The sequence below is a fragment of the Bacillus rossius genome, chromosome 3 (genome assembly GCF_032445375.1).
Source record: "Bacillus rossius redtenbacheri isolate Brsri chromosome 3, Brsri_v3, whole genome shotgun sequence".
In the NCBI taxonomy this organism is placed as follows: Eukaryota; Metazoa; Arthropoda; class Insecta; order Phasmatodea; family Bacillidae; genus Bacillus; species Bacillus rossius.
This window is the reverse complement of record NC_086332.1, coordinates 35298514-35314573: the sequence shown is the minus strand read 5'-3', so window position 1 is coordinate 35314573 and position 16060 is coordinate 35298514. Positions and strand designations below refer to the sequence as shown.

The 16060-nt window shown below is 40.8% G+C and overlaps 1 protein-coding gene across 4 annotated transcripts in view; it reads right to left on the bottom strand.

Moving 5' to 3' along the window:
- The window catches only part of LOC134530515 (BRCA1-associated RING domain protein 1-like), a 38523-nt gene extending 22719 nt beyond the window's left edge, over positions 1-15804 (bottom strand). The window contains exons 1-4 of one of the 4 annotated variants that reach the window (XM_063365396.1): positions 15576-15804; positions 11641-11835; positions 10155-10602; positions 1907-1987 (exon numbers count right to left, since the gene is read on the bottom strand). In XM_063365396.1, coding sequence (XP_063221466.1) covers positions 1907-1987; positions 10155-10602; positions 11641-11835; positions 15576-15655 — 804 coding nt within the window. In that variant the 5' untranslated portion in view covers positions 15656-15804. The other 3 variants (XM_063365399.1, XM_063365398.1, XM_063365397.1) reach the window with 3 other exon arrangements.
- Between the last annotated feature and the right edge of the window lie 256 nt (positions 15805-16060).

Genomic DNA, 16060 nt, shown 5'->3' with positions numbered 1-16060 from the left:
GCCTAAATGATTTGGTTGCATAAACCTATTACGGCTCAGTCTCAGGCCTAATATGATATTTCCTTTTCTTCTGGATCAATCATTTCATCAATGTTTTGTTATGACGTTGTCACGTTAAACTATCGTCCGTAAACCGACTTTACAGACAACCAATTTTTTTCTAAATAATTTTTTCTTACCAATCCTTAAGTACCAATACTTTTTCATCACCAGTCCTTAAGTTTCCTTAATTTTCCATGACTTCCGAGACCTGTAGAAACCCTGATAAGGGATGAGTAAATCAACTCCTCAAAAAACTTTAATTTCTCAGTATTTAAAAGAATCAATATTCAAGGGAAAAATCCAAATCAAAATACTGAGGAAGGGAAATTCAGAAATTCAAACACTATCACCTGTACAGTTGAAATGGATATTATTGAGCCTTACATAAGCTATCAAAGAAATGTTTGTATTTGCCACTATATACAATTCCTGATAATACTAAGTGAGTACTTCGGGGAGGTTTTTTTGACACAAAAAGAAATTTTTACATCCTCAACTTGTAAATATTAGGGATGGACCTGGCCAATCCTTGAACCTCCGAAACTCTGGTACTGGAAACATTCAAGATTCAAGGAAAAATACTGGAGGAAATGTAGTAAATTAAAAAAAATTGGTTGTCTGTAAAGTCGGTTTACGGATGATAGATTAACGTTACGTCATAACAAAACATTGATGAAATGATTGCATACTTTTATGAATAAAATTGAATCATTTTTATTGAATTATCACTATTTTGTATGGATACAAAGAAAGAGTGAAATGAAATCTACAATTTAATTGATAAATATACTTTTATTTGCACTCATTAATTCAAATATGTTTATTACTTTAACGAAGAGATTATTTTAACTATAACTTTTATACATGTTTGCTATTTAACTTCTTCCAATCTGTGTTATTCTGTTGATAGGACGATGATAGGAAAAGTAGGAAACGAATGGGAGTGTTTCAAGGATGATGTGAAGGAAAATGGCTTACCCAACACCAAGATGCAGTCAAAAATAATATATTTGCGCCACGGACTCTGCAGCAATGCTAGGAGGAACGAGTTAGCAAAGAGCAATGAAAATGTTACATTGAAATGCATGAAAACAGAATTACGCCACGGACTCGGTCGCAATGCTAGGAGGTTCAGGTTAGCAAAGAGCAATATAAAATGAGCATAACGGGACACAGTGAAACGGGACTTTTTTTGTGCGTGCAGACGGCATTCATCGATTTATTAGACGTTGTAACGTCAAAAATTCAGAAATGACTAGGCTGAAAATTACAATGTTTTTTTTCCTTATCCATACTTATCATATTACCAGTTCCCAAGATTAAATAAAATTATTAAAAATAATTTATTCTGGAAACTTTTTTAAACACACATTTATTTTAAGGGTTGTTTCAACATTATAAGTTTATTTTTTTTGTACACTATTTTATTTTTGTACACCATTTTATTTTTTAACCCTTTACACCTATATTTTTGTTCAAGGGTTAGATTCAAAGTACTCTTGGGATTACCATTTGAGATTTGGATTTAAGAAAACTGGGATTCAACCAATTAATACTCTCAATAGACCGATTTTGACTTTCCCTGTAAATAGATATTGTAAATCAGGTGGGTTTCAATATACAATAGAAATGTTTCTTCAGTTTATTTAACTAAACACTTAATAATTTTAGAAGTTGCAAAATTCTGTGCTGCAATGAACAGCAGATTTTCAAGCACATTGCTGCAATGCTGGCCGATAAAAACCTAAACAGAACTCAAGAATAAGAAAAATATTTCTCAATCACCAAGACTGGCAAATACAGAGGATAATTTATTAAAAATTTAAAAGATGGAGGGAAAAAGTGTGTGTCTTTCAAGTCTCACCAGCGGTGTCCAGCCAGCGTTGTCCTTTGTGTTTGGAGTCGCCCCCAATTCCAACAGTTCCTTCACTTGCTTCACGTTTCCCTGCAAAACATATGCCCGCATATCTTTAGTGATAAGCAGTCAACGTTACAAAGTTTCTGTCAACATGAATCTGTGAATACTGTTTTTTTTTTATTTGAATTAATTTTAAACTGTAGGTACATCAAATTATTCATGAATAACGAATATTTTTTTTTATCTTATTTAAACATACAGAGAAACTTTTTTTTTTTAAGACAATCTGATACAATATACAGTAAGATGAAAAAGAGAAAATACATGGCTGTAGTAGTGTGTTGCAAAATGAAGGACAATAAAAAAAACCTGTAACTGCATTTTCTTAAACAAGTAATGTTTTTAAGTTTGAACATTATGAAATGAAATTTTAAGAAATTAAATACAAGTTCCAACGGCATGTCTGTGATGGCTTTGCTGATGAAGACACGTTACGCTCATATAAAAAAATTAGTAATGAGTAACATGGATAAAAACGGGCAAGATCCTACTATCGATACATTTCTTTAACAGATCCAATAAAAAACCAATTCATTCCTTTTTGTAAATAATCACAATGCAAGTCTCCAGAGTCAATATTTGTAAGTAATAAGTCAGAAACCTTAATAAAATTCTTTATTAAAAGGATTTTTGTTAGATGACCAAAAATTTCACTGTATGTATAAAATGTGTGCATAACATTTGACTAATTAACTAGCACAACATTCAAGTATAGCCTTAAATTACAGCAAAATTGAAGTAAAAAATGGCAATAGAGCTATAAACAGGTAAATATAAAAGATGAGTGACACCTGAATGGATGAAATTGGTTTTTTTTCCCACATGTTATCAGTTTTTTAAGTATCGGTTGGAAAATATTACATTGGAAATCCAGAAAATTGGGATATCGGCTGATACTGATACTAAAATTATTACATTGGTACATCACTAAAAAAAAGTACCAACAGATTACTAGTATAAAGACACACACAAACAGTGGTTAGAACCACAACTATGCATACACGGTCTAGGCCAGCTTCATCTAATCATTGTGCAACTACATAAATGTTTACTTGTCACATTCTGCCTCATGTGCAAGTACATACTGGACTTAAAAGTAATAGTACATACTGTTGAATTGATGACACTAACGCCGCACATCGCAGCATTCATGGTACTCGTATTGCACTTCGTTGTTCACACACAACACACAACCTGCCGCGCCCGTCGTAGCCGTGTCCCGCCATAAAAACCTTTTGTTTACAACAACATGTCCCACTGCTGCCAACTTACGAAAGGACACAACACCTCCTCCCTACTAAAGTTTCCTATAACAGTACAGTAAAACCAAATATCTTACTACGCTATGCTACACTAGTGGTACAGTACATAGTCCTCCCACTTCTTGGGTCGGTGGCTGATTCTCTGTGGGTACCGTCGTGCTCCAGCCGCCTGGTCGCTCTCCGATGGTTCCGGATCCTGGGCGAGCCGTGCACTGTCGCTCCCAGAGTCACTGGCGGCGTTGTGCTCCCATTCTGCGATGGGCTCTCCCAACGCTGGTCCTCCCCTGATGCAGACGCTGGCTGGATCCCTCTCGATGGATTTCTGGATGAGCTGCTCCGCGTAGCTGGTACCGCTGCCAACGGTTTCAATTGTCTTGAATCCCCGAAAGGGGTTTGTGTCGTCTTCGCAGCTTGCGGTTTCTACTGCTGCTGCTTGTTGCCGCCTGTCATGGGTGCTGCGAGTGCCGTGCTCACCCTTGGGCTGCTCTCCCCTAGGTGGAACCTGGACCGCGGCGCATGTCTCGATTGCTTCATTTGGCCCTCCCCTCGCAGGCCGGTGCCCATTTGCCTCAGCCGATCCTCTGGGCACCCTGTGCCTGATTTGATCCTTGTGGCGCCTATGCTCTCCTCCGATGTCGTCCTTGACTATAAATATCTGGTGACCCTGTGCGCTTAGTACTGTCCCAGACAACCACTTGGCGTTCTTGTAGTAAGCCCTGTACCACACTGTGTCCCCTGCCTTGAAGTGTCTGCTATGGCGCTCAGCTGCTGGCTGTACTGAGGGCGACTTGCTGGGGTTCGGTTGAATCAGGTCCAAAGCTGTCCTAAGGGCACGACCCATGAGCAGATCAGCTGAAGTCTTGTGACTTCCAGTGACTGGGGTGGTACGCAGTGCGAACAATGTTCGTGCTAGCCGGGTCTGCCAGTCACCAGTGCCCCCCTTTTTAAGTTTCCCTTTGACCGTCTGGACCATGAAAGGGTGTTGTGCGCACTAACCGGATACCATTTTTCCGTGCGAACACTCCCAACTCACTTGACACAAATGCGGATCCATTGTCAGAGACCAAACATTCTGGAATCCAGTGAATGCTGAAAATGTCCCGCAGTTCGCGCACCACACATGCTGATGATGCGGACCTTACTATTCTGACTTCCGGCCACTTGGAGTAGGCATCAACAGCGAGAAGGAAAACCTTGCCCTGGAACGGCCCAAAAAAGTCTATGTGTACTCTGGCCCATGGTTTGGTTTCTGGTTCCCAACTAGCGGGTACACGTTGGGGTGGATTGGCTCGTGACTGTTGGCATTGCTGGCACAGCCCTATCATTCTCTCAATGTACTCGTCCATCTTCGGCCACCACATGTAGCTGCGTGCTATTGCCTTTGATTTCACCACGCCATTGTGAGCTGCGTGGAGCACTACTAATAGGTCCTGCCTTAGCGCCGAAGGGATAACTACTCTGCTGCCCCAAAGGATGCACACCTTGTACAGGGACAACTCGTCCCGTCGTGTCCAGTATGGGCGGAGCTCATCAGCCACTGTGCCACTCTGTGGCCAGTCGCCACCGCAATAGTTCTTGACCGCACCCAATACTGGATCTGCCTCTGTCAGTGCAGCAATCCTGGCTGCTTCAATTGGGGGATCTGGCAATGCCTCCAACATCAACACGTCTCCCGCAGCGGGCACTTGGACTTCCGTAACCTTCAACGGCAACCTGCTTAAAGCATCCGCATGTGCAATGCTCTGTCCTGGCCGATATGTGAACCTGTAATCAAACATGGACAGTAACTGGCTCCAACGTAGCAACCTCGGCGATAGAAAATCTGGCGTTTGCCTGGTGGGGTCCAGCAACCGCAACAGGGGTTGATGGTCTGTGATAATTGTGAAGGGTCTCGCTGTCACATATTGCCTGAACTTTACCACCCCGAACATTACTGCAAGCGCTTCCTTATCTATTTGTGCGTAGTTACGCTCATGTTTGTGCAATGTACGCGACCCGAAAGCTATGGCTTTCTCACTCCCATCCTCTTCCACATGAGCCAGAACTGCCCCCACGCTGTAATCTGAAGCATCACATGTCAATGACACCGGCCTCGTTGCATCGTAATGTACTAAGACTGCGTCTGACTGAAGAAGCTCTTTTACAGCGTGAAAAGCTTCTTCATGAACCTCAGTCCACTCCCATTTATGCCCAGCATCCAGGAGACGGTGAAGTGGTTCGGCTATGCTGGCCTTACCCTGTAGGAAACGGTCGTAGAAGTTGAGTAGCCCTAAAAAAGCCTGTAGTTCCCTTTTGCAGGTGGGTGCCGGTGCAAGGTGTATACCATCCACTTTGGCTGTTGTTGGGTGTATGCCAGCACTGTCTACGCTGAACCCCAAAAATTGAACGGATGGTGCGGCAAACATGCATTTATTCTCCTTCAATCGTAACCCAGCTGCCTCTAACCGACCCAGGACCTGGTTGACCCGCTGCCAGTGTTGCTCAGTGGTTGCTCCCATGATGAGGATGTCGTCTAACAGCACCGCGACCCCTTCTATCCCTGCTAGTAAGATTTCCATCAGTCTCTGGAACACCGCCGTGGCATACTTGATGCCGAAGGGCAACCGCCTGACCCGATACAGACCTTTCATGGTGTTTACTGTCAGTAGGTCGGCAGTGTACTCATCCACGGACACCTGCAAGTATGCATCAGCCAAGTCTAATTTAGTAAACATCTTACCACCGGCCAATTTGGAAAAAGCCTCATTTGTAGTTGGTAAAGGGTAAGTCTCGCTTTGGCAAACCCGATTCACAGTACACTTGTAATCGCCGCACAATCTGACAGAACCATTTGCTTTGCATACAGCAACAATGGGTGTTGCCCACTTAGAATAAGCTACTGGCTCGAACACTCCCTATTCCACGAGTCTGTCTATCTCTTTGCTTACGGCATCACGCAGTGCAAATGCCACAGGCCGACACTTACGAAAAATTGGTCTGGCATCTGGCTCAATGTCTATGCTCACTGGGGGCCCTACATAGTGCCCCAGGTCTGCGCTGGCAAACACGTTGGGGTGCTGTGCGGCCATGCTTGCTGCTAACAAGTGCATGGTGTGCACCCCCTCCACTGAAATTCCGAGGGGCTCTAGCCAGCTCCGCCCCAGTAGACTCGGTCCACGCCCATCTGCCACTGTACGTCTGCAACATTCGTCTGCACACGCACTTCCAGTGCCCCTAGTACCCGCAGCTTCTCCTGGGACCACGTGTGGAGAAGAAGATTCGCGGCCTTAAGCTCTGGTCTGCTCGGCCATAACCTCTAGAATGTTTCGCTAATTATAACGGTAAATCCGGCCCCTGTGTCCACCTCCATTTCTAGGTTTTTACCGTCCACCTGTACCCACATTTTGAATGGCGGGTGACTTCTGGGGGTGCTTGCCTGTAACTGGTAGAGACTGTACAGGCTAGAGTGCTCGCCGGCTGGATCTGGTCCATCCGCTACATGAAAAGCCCCGCTACTAGGGTTTGTTTTGGCCCATCTGGATGTCCCCTGCGCCCTGGAACCGTGTTTCTGTTTCGATATGCATGCCCGTTCAAGGTGTCCCAGCTTGGAACAATAATTACATTTTGAGGAACGGTGTTTGCAATTCTCTGGACTGTGCGATCCATTACAGCGCCAGCAAGCCTGCCGCTCGAGTGTGCGCCTGTGTGGCCCGTCCTCACAAACCAGGTTAGACTTGTTCTGTCCGATGTGCCGGTCCTTGGAGGTACCTAGACCTAACCGATTTACTGCTCCCGTCAAACCGCTCACTTCCCCTCTTAGATCACTTGCGTTCTGACCCGCTGCTTCAGCCGCAGTCGCCATGTCCAGGGCGGACTGGAAGGTTAAATCTACCTTGCCCAACATTGCGTGCTGCAGTGTCCTGTCGCACATCCCGCACACCAGGCGGTCCCGTAACACCCTGTTCAAATCTGTGAAGTTACAGTGGGCCGACAGACGCCGTAGCTCGGCCATATACTCTGAGATGGACTCACCCTCCTGTTGATCTCGCTTGTGGAATTTGTAAGTTTCCACGATTTCGCTTGGCTTGGGGTTGAAATGATTGGACAATGCTGCTAAAATGTCCGTGATATCCACTTCACTGGTTGCTTTCGGCAGGCACGACGACGCCACTAAAGTGTACAATTCGGCCCCGCATACCGTAAAAAATATGGCTCTCTGCTCCTCTTTGTCCGTAATCTTATTCGCTATAAACAGGTATTTCACCCGTTCCACGTACGTCTGCCAGGCATCCCGGCCCGGAACAAACTCACCAAACGAGTTCCACGACGCCATTTAGGTTATGCTGCCGCGGATTATCAGGTGCCCGATGCGACCCGAAAACGCGTGGTTATTCCGACCTCGTCACCAGTGTTGAATTGATGACACTAACGCCGCACATCGCAGCATTCATGGTACTCGTATTGCACCTCGTTGTTCACACACAACACACAACCTGCCGCGCCCTTTGTAGCCGCGTCCCGCCATAAAAACCTTTTGTTTACAACAACATGTCCCACTGCTGCCAACTTACGAAAGGACACAACACATACCTTACTTATCTTCCTGTCTAATTAAAACAAATATTAAAGGCAGGGCTTTCCCTTGCAATAGTCAGTCCATCCCGCATCAACAGTAAAAACTAGTTCACTGTTTTCTGTCCTTGAATAATTATTTTATATTATAGTGTAACCACAAATTCATTGTTTCACCGATACTGCTGTCAAAAGTGTCTGTGAGATAACATATTACAATTTTCCTTTAATAATGAGAATAAATTCCTGCAAAAGCGGAATCCCATGATAAAAGACGTTTTAAATTTTTTGTTTTAGTGTAGAAAAGTTTAGTAAATTGAACAGGTTAATTTTGTAAGACTGAAAATTTGATGGCAAGGAAAACCAAATAATAGATTGTAAATTCTCTAACATGAAAATGTCAATTAGATATCAAATGTTCTCAATATAGTTAAATCAAATTTTGTATTTTTGGAAAACAGCTTAGAAATAACATTAAGTACTTCAACAGCCAATTAAAAATAAAGCATATTTAATTCTTCTAGCTTATAAAAACATACAGAATTGATTCTGAGTGTTCATTTTACCATACTGAACTTCTGTTTAAGAAAACACTTCTGCAGTGAACATTCTTTGTGAAGAAATCTAATTTTACTGCTGTGGTTTTAAGTCATCTGCACACCAGTTTTCTAAGTTAATAGCACAGACACAAATTAATTTTTGAAGAAGCTATGTAAATATTTTTAAAAAATTAGAGCCATATATACTAAATGTTCAAGGAGATTTTCACTCAACTTTTGGGCCACATTTAACAACTTACAAGTTCAATTCAACATCAAAGGCTACAGACATCATGTTGCTATAAAGTTTTGAGTTCTTTGATACTAAACTGTTGTCTTGGTTATTTTGAATTTACCAAGTTTACAAATTTGGTTTGGTATAACCAGTAACCAACATAGTAACCAAAGACCACTACAAAGGAGTCATTTTGTAGTTGCAGTTACACATATACATACTTGAATATGCCAGCCCCTAGGAATAAGAAAATGCACAATAAAATACTTTACTACTCAAACCCTCCCCTTCTTGCCTTTATTCTTCATGAAAGTATACCAATATATCAATAACTTGGTTTAAATTTACCTAATCTCAAAATTAAGCATTAGATTGCTCTAAATAAAATTGTATTTTAAATCAATTTATGACACAAAGGAAAATACTTCTAAAATATCAACAAGTATTTTTAAAAATGCTTAAGCACCACAGCAAAAAAAAAAAAAAAATATCTATCAAATTAATAAAAATGATTCTGTAAGCAGAGAGAATTTTAAAAGTAGAGGTGAGATTTTAGTTACTTTCATTACTTCCATACCGGTTGATACTTCATAGAATCAATAGTAACAAGTATGACACTAAGAAGAATCAACATGTGTTTCCTTGCCTAAGCCAGCTAGCAGGGAAGTCATGAGCGTCACACCAGCTACTGTTGAGTCGGAATGAATTTTCAGCACACATGTACTAGTTGTCGACAAGAAAAGAGTAAGTTTGTTCTCAAAACAAGTTAGTTAACTTTGTGAAACTCATTACACCATTAACATTTTGAGTTTGGTGTAATTTTAAATGTAATTACACATCATATTTTTGACGTGACGTCTAATAAATCGATGAATGCCGGCTGCACACACGAAAAAGTGTCCCGTTACTAGGGGTGTGCGAATATTGGATTTTGATGGTCGAATAATTTCGAATCGAATAGGAAAATTTTCGAATAGAATGCGAATAGTTTCGAAGTCGAATAGTTGTAATATATATATATATATATATTATGTTACTACACTGAACAATGGCTGGTTTTTATATATTTAGTTTATACAAGATATTTTCTGTGAATGAAACCACAAAAAACCTGTATAAAAGTTATAGTTAAAATAATCTCTTCATTAAAGTAATAAACATATTTGAATTAATGAGTGAAAATAAAAAAAATTATCAATTAAATTGTAGATTTCATTTTACTCTTTCTTTGTATCCATACAAAATAGTATTAATTCAATAAAAATGATTCAATTTTATTCATAACAATATGCAATCATTTCATCAATGTTTTGTTACTACGTTGTCACGTTAAACTATCGTCCGTAAACCGACTTTACAGACAACCAATTTTTTTTGTAAATAATCAGTACCTGACTCTAAAATATCTTCCATCCAGTATTTTATTAAAATTTTTTCAAGGATATAAAAAATCCATGATTATATTTGAATGGATAATGAAGGAAAAAGTTTGGATAACAAAGTATCAAGTAGTAAAAGTAATGAGCTGTATAAGCTGTTTACTGTACAAGTATTGAGTATCAAAATTCTGGTAACATTCAACTCTAATTAAAGACAAACATGATTACCTTGATGCAAGCCACATGCAGCAAAGTCTCTCCTTTAGCGTTGCGCTTCTCTGCATCTTTCTTGGGGGTAGACGCGGCGGGTGCACGCCCCACGCTGGAATCCCTGGGAGTGCCGACCCCTCTCGACTCCGAAGTCTTCCTGCCGGCCCTCGGGCGAGGGCGTGGCGTGCCATCGCCTTCGCTGGCCGTGCTGACGTCGCCTGCCTTCCTGTCACTCGACACGGCTCTCCGAGGCCGGCCCTGCGGTTTCTTCATCTTCGAGCCCACTTGCCCGCCATCTGAAGACTGCTTGCTCGCCGCAGCAGTGGAGCTGTTCAACTTATCTTCCGGAGTCTCCTTTTTCTTCTCAGCTGAATGTTCATCCTCAGTTCCCAACGGTGATACCTGGTGCGAGCTCATCTCTTCGCTAGCCACCTGAGGCACCGGCTCCTCTTGGGCGTGGCCTCCACTGAGAATATAACACATTCACACGCTCAAAGAACACCACTTGGAAATGCAAGTTCAAGTTCACAAGTAATATCCTCTGTTTAAGGGCCCCGTCTACCCAGGCACACATACGGTGTGCAGAGCTTCAGGAAAAACAATGCAATTTGAAAACCACTCAAGATATCAGAATGGGGTCTGTTTACAAAAAGCATTTTGACTTCACTAAGGGCCAAAATATAGTTTTGTTGATGGATTAATTTTTTTTTTAAATTTATTTTTATAAGAGTTAAAATGACTAAAAGGCATGTTCTCAGAGTAATGTTTAGGCATAAAACAACCAGAAAATATTCTTGAAAGCACTTAAGGGACGTGCATTACACCTCTGTCTTCATTTCTCCGCCATATAATGTTACGGTCACGCCTCAAATTTCACAGTTGTCCTCTGCACGACGAGAAGACGCCACATTCAGAGCCTTGCACTAGAAACATCGGTGAGCGTTGCGATTATCATCCCGCCTCACCAAAACAGATACACCCTGACTAGGCGGGCCCCTTAAGAAATATTCCAGTCATAATAATTTTAAACGCTTGAGCTAAGTAAAAATTGTTTTGTAACGCAGGAATTTTTCAGTCTACCAAGCTTCTAACTGCTTTTAAATACAGTCCATGAATCATCTCGTATGGATGATGAAAAAAAAAATGCCACTGTATTTTCCCATCCTTTGATCAGATGGTAAAATGTTCAAAACTTATTCCTAAAGAATTTTTCAGTTTTTTTTAATGCGGTACAAAATAAATGTTGGTATTATTACTACACTTTAACTGCGGAAATGTATAGGTAGGCCTATTATTAACTGGTTAACAATGTATCAATCATTAGTGTGCTCTATGTAGAGGAAAGTAATTGGCCACTCCAGTCCATTAAAACTCAAGTACTTGTCACGGCTCTATTGGTTGCCAGTGTTCGAGTTCTACAGGTAACACCGTCACACCAAAGAGCCACCAGGGTCTCAATTCAGCAGAGTGACTCCCACACTGACAAGACTCCACATACACACACCTTTCGTAGCCCACAACTTGGGCAATGATCTTCCAGGCCTTGATGAGGTTGTGCGTGAAGTTGTCGGCCTTGATCTCGGAGGCTCGCGACGGCAGGCGGCAGCTGGGGCAGGTGTTGCCCCGCTCCTCGCTGCATGGCTTGCACAGCAGGTGGCCGCACATCTGGTACTTGACGGGAACGTCCATCATACCCCCGCTGCAACCAGCCACATGTGCTCACTCTAGCTTCGGCTGCTACGATTTTTGAATAAATCTGAAAAAATTCCGCCCCTTGAAACCAATAATGGCCTAGCCTTCAAACCCCTAGATAAAGCACAAGCATTCGCTAATACGCTGGAAACAGCCTTTCAACCAAACATGGTGCCTTGCGATAGACAATACACAACGCAAATCTGCTATTTGCGCCTCTTTACAGCGAGCAGATTCACCAGAACCCACACAAAACTGTTTACAAAAAAAATTCCAAGCCTTTTTTTTTCAGGCTGAACAGTAGTTCAGTTTCCAGATTTTGTTTTGAAACAATACATTTTTTTTTTAAGATTGAAAGTGGCTAAAATAGGTGTTTTCAGAAAAATGTTAAGTACGTAATTCCGGTAGGATTCTTAGAAGTATCACAGTGTCTTGCATTACCACAACTTATGTTAATTCATGCACCATCATATGTCAGGGTCACCTCTCAAACAACCGTAGTTGCTGCACGACAGAAGACCACACGTCAGTAGAGCCTTGTGCTTGCAGGTGACACCGCACTAACACTCCTTGCTAGGCAGATCCCTTAAGGTCAACTCCTGTAATGATCCTGTCCAGGGACCCCCAGGTGCAATGTCTGCAGCACTGTCGCCAAGAACTTCAAGGGGCAAAGGCCATGCATCTCATCGACGAAGACATCATTAGTAGAGTCAAGATTTTAATGTTTTATTTTTAGGCCAATTTCGTTTTTAAAACAAAATATTTCGTTGTTATGGCTTTATTTCTTATAAACTCTATTTATTCATAAAGGTAGCACAATTTTCAACACATACGACACTACTTGTCCAATGAAACTTACTTTACCAAAACAGCATCATTTTGACTGATACATGATGCACATTTACAATATAATAATAATAAGCACAATATGGGAAAAATACAAAGCAGAGACTTGGACTGTTGACAAGAGAGATGCTGGGAAGATCAGAGCAATAGGAATGAAGTATATGAGGAGTATGTATGTTTTCAGTTACAAGGCGGGAGAAAATCAGGAACGAGACTGTACAAGCAGGAGCAGGAGTACAAGACTTGAAATGAGATTATTGGAAAAGCCAGAATGAGATAGTATGGACACGTGCAGAGAATGGGAAAAGAGAGGCTGCCTAGTAAAATGATGGAATTGTAATGCACAGGAAAAAGACCCAGGAAGCCCAAGGAAGAGATGGGCAGAGCAGATAGTTAAAGGAGTACAGAAGCAAGGAGAAGATTGGAGTAAAGTTAAGGATGAGGAATGGTGGAGGAACAGAAGAAGATAGGGGCATTTTACTTTGCTGACACAGCCACAGTCTGGGAGCAGATTTTGATGATTGATGATGAATGATGAATGATGAATGATTGATGATTGATGATTGATGATTGACTGACGACTGACGACCGACGACACACAAACCAACACAGGTAAACATTTAATGGCGGCAGCAGCGGCAATGATATGTTAGCTAAAAATTGAAATTTCTCAGAAACTAGTAGGCATTTACTAATGCTGTTTCAAGGTTAAATACAGGAACGTCTCTAGTATTTAAAAATGGTATTTTCGTAATTTTATTTTTACTTTGCTGAAAAGTCACGACGTAAGCTATTTACCTAAATACCCTCACTATGGTTAAGTCCCAGTCAGATGTGCAGATTTTCTGGACTTCAGTTCTTTGAACTTTTCTGGTTCAAAATGAGTGGCAGAAAGTGGGATGTTGTATGGCTTTCATTTGACCATGCTGAGAACCCAAATAACTAATGTAAAAAAAACCTGGTTTAAACCAAAAAAACAGGTTTGATTAAAAAAAAAACATGTTTTTTTTTCCCAACCCTGGCTGCATATGAAAGTATTATTAATATCCTTTTCACTTGCTGCTCGTGAATCTACACATTTGCAAAACGTGCAATTTTTACATACTTACGTACATAACATAACCTAATTTAATTTTGAATGTATTCCACCTAGTCCATATTCATGCCCGACAGATGCCATCATAGCACATCCCCACCCTAACTCAATGAGCCTACCCTTCTTAACCCATGTGATCTTCTGTGTGCGAGTGCTGTGCATTTGCGATGAGTGGGGATACATCCTATACACAAAGTGCATTCAAGTAAACCAAGCACTGAAAGTGTAATATGTTTTGTTAAAGTGAAAGATTTGTATCGCGTATCCAAGTCTATCCCATTATCCTATTGTCATGATCCTAAATACATTAATCCTGTGGTACATGATGCTTGCTGTTTTAATTTAGTACATTGAAAGATCCTAAACATAAAAAAAAAACTGTGATATTACAATGAATTGTGATCATATTATCACATCGAATAAAAGTTCAAAAATGAATTATTTTTAAATTTCCTAAAATTGTTTGTAGTGTATTATTTTTGTTATATCCAGATCTTTCGATACTATATTAAAACAGCAAACATCATGTACCACAGGATCAATCATGCAGATCAGGATCATGCATGCAGATCAGGATCAAGGGATCAACTAGGACATGTGATATGCACAATTAACATTTTTTTTTCAGAGACATAAGTCAACATCATCAAAATATTTTTATATTATACCCTACCCAATGAGGCCAATTAACGTTACAATAATTACACTGCAGTACTGGCAGCAGGAAGAACTGCTTCTGGAACCATGTCAGGTTGCAGGATGTTGTCAGCTCTTCATTATTCAAGAGGTTACAATTCCACACACTTTGGGACCCTTCAACTTAGCAATCATTGATGCATTAACATCAGCTGATAATCTTAAGTTACAAAAATCTTTCAATTAGATCAAACAGCTGGACTCCACCTGACCAAAATGTCAGTGTAGAGTAGTTTTGAGCCATAAAGTGATGTTTTCACTTGCCAATGAGGACTTTGTCTAGCTCTACCACTTCAATAGGCTTGCTCGCACCTAAACTTATTTTGCCAATGTTAAAGAATGTCCACGACCTAGGATTTTGTGGCATACAGTTTGTGCTATTGAGCTGACCGCAAATTCAATATTCATCTTTTGCTATCAGTATCAAACCGTGCTCAAGTTTCCATATACTAATATATTTCAGACTATATACCCTATGGTTTTAATTCTTACAGCTATCTAGTTAAGAGCTAGTTCTAGTGTCTGTCGACAGCTACTCGTACCTAACTAGCATCAGATTAAGTTAAGTGCCATATGAATACACTTTTTTTTAGTACTGTGGTGTACCTGGAGGCCAACGGCCAGGGGAAAATTTCTGCTCTCCAACTAACCGTATTCTGGCAAGTTTCTGTACAAATTCCGAGTATACTGTGTAGCTTCTGGTGCTTCACCTATCATGGTCTGAAAACTTACCCTGCCACCCACCACGGACTATCCCGTGAGTCTGCGCCTGGCCCGAACACTCTTCCCGCGGACTGACATCCTGCATTATTTCCAAAACTCAACCTATCACTATAGCCTATCCATGCTACATTATCAAAGAACCTTATACAAGCTCCATTTTACAACCGGTGTCACCGTCGAAATTAACAGGCTGTATCAAATGACATAACATATTTATTTTTATTTTATTTAATTACATCTCTCTGTTGACCCCTATACATGTATGTAAAACAATTGGGGTATAGAGAACGTCAACAGAACACACCGATTATATCAAATGAAAATATTTGGGCTACTGCCCCGTGGCAAGGAGAAGTCGATAAACAGAGCCCTTTGCACTATCTTACCATTTTTTGCAGCTTACAATTAATTCCGCTGCTGCTAAAGCCTGTTTAGTATGAGCAAATGTAAACTGCTTTTGAGACATTATTAAATTACAAAACGCAAAGACATTCTATTATAACTTTCCAAGGCCAAACACTTCTATTATTTTTCATAAAAATAAACATAATATATTTGAGTTTTGGTGGGAAATGAAAAATTTCATAGAGGTAATAATTCAGAGGATCCACTTATATGATGTGACATTCTGAGAAAACATGTTTTCGTTTTTTACAATAAAGTCGTTTTGGAACCATTGAAAGCTAGGGAAATCGGTAATGACCAACGACGTATATATACGTCGTTGGTAATGACAGTGTGCGTGCGTGAACGTATATCGAATTACATCCGTGATACATGAAGCGTTAGAGAGTAAACGTATTCAGGATATTGATATGGAAATTGGGCAGCTAATGGACAATAAGCTGAAGACCAATTCGGGTTTTAGTGA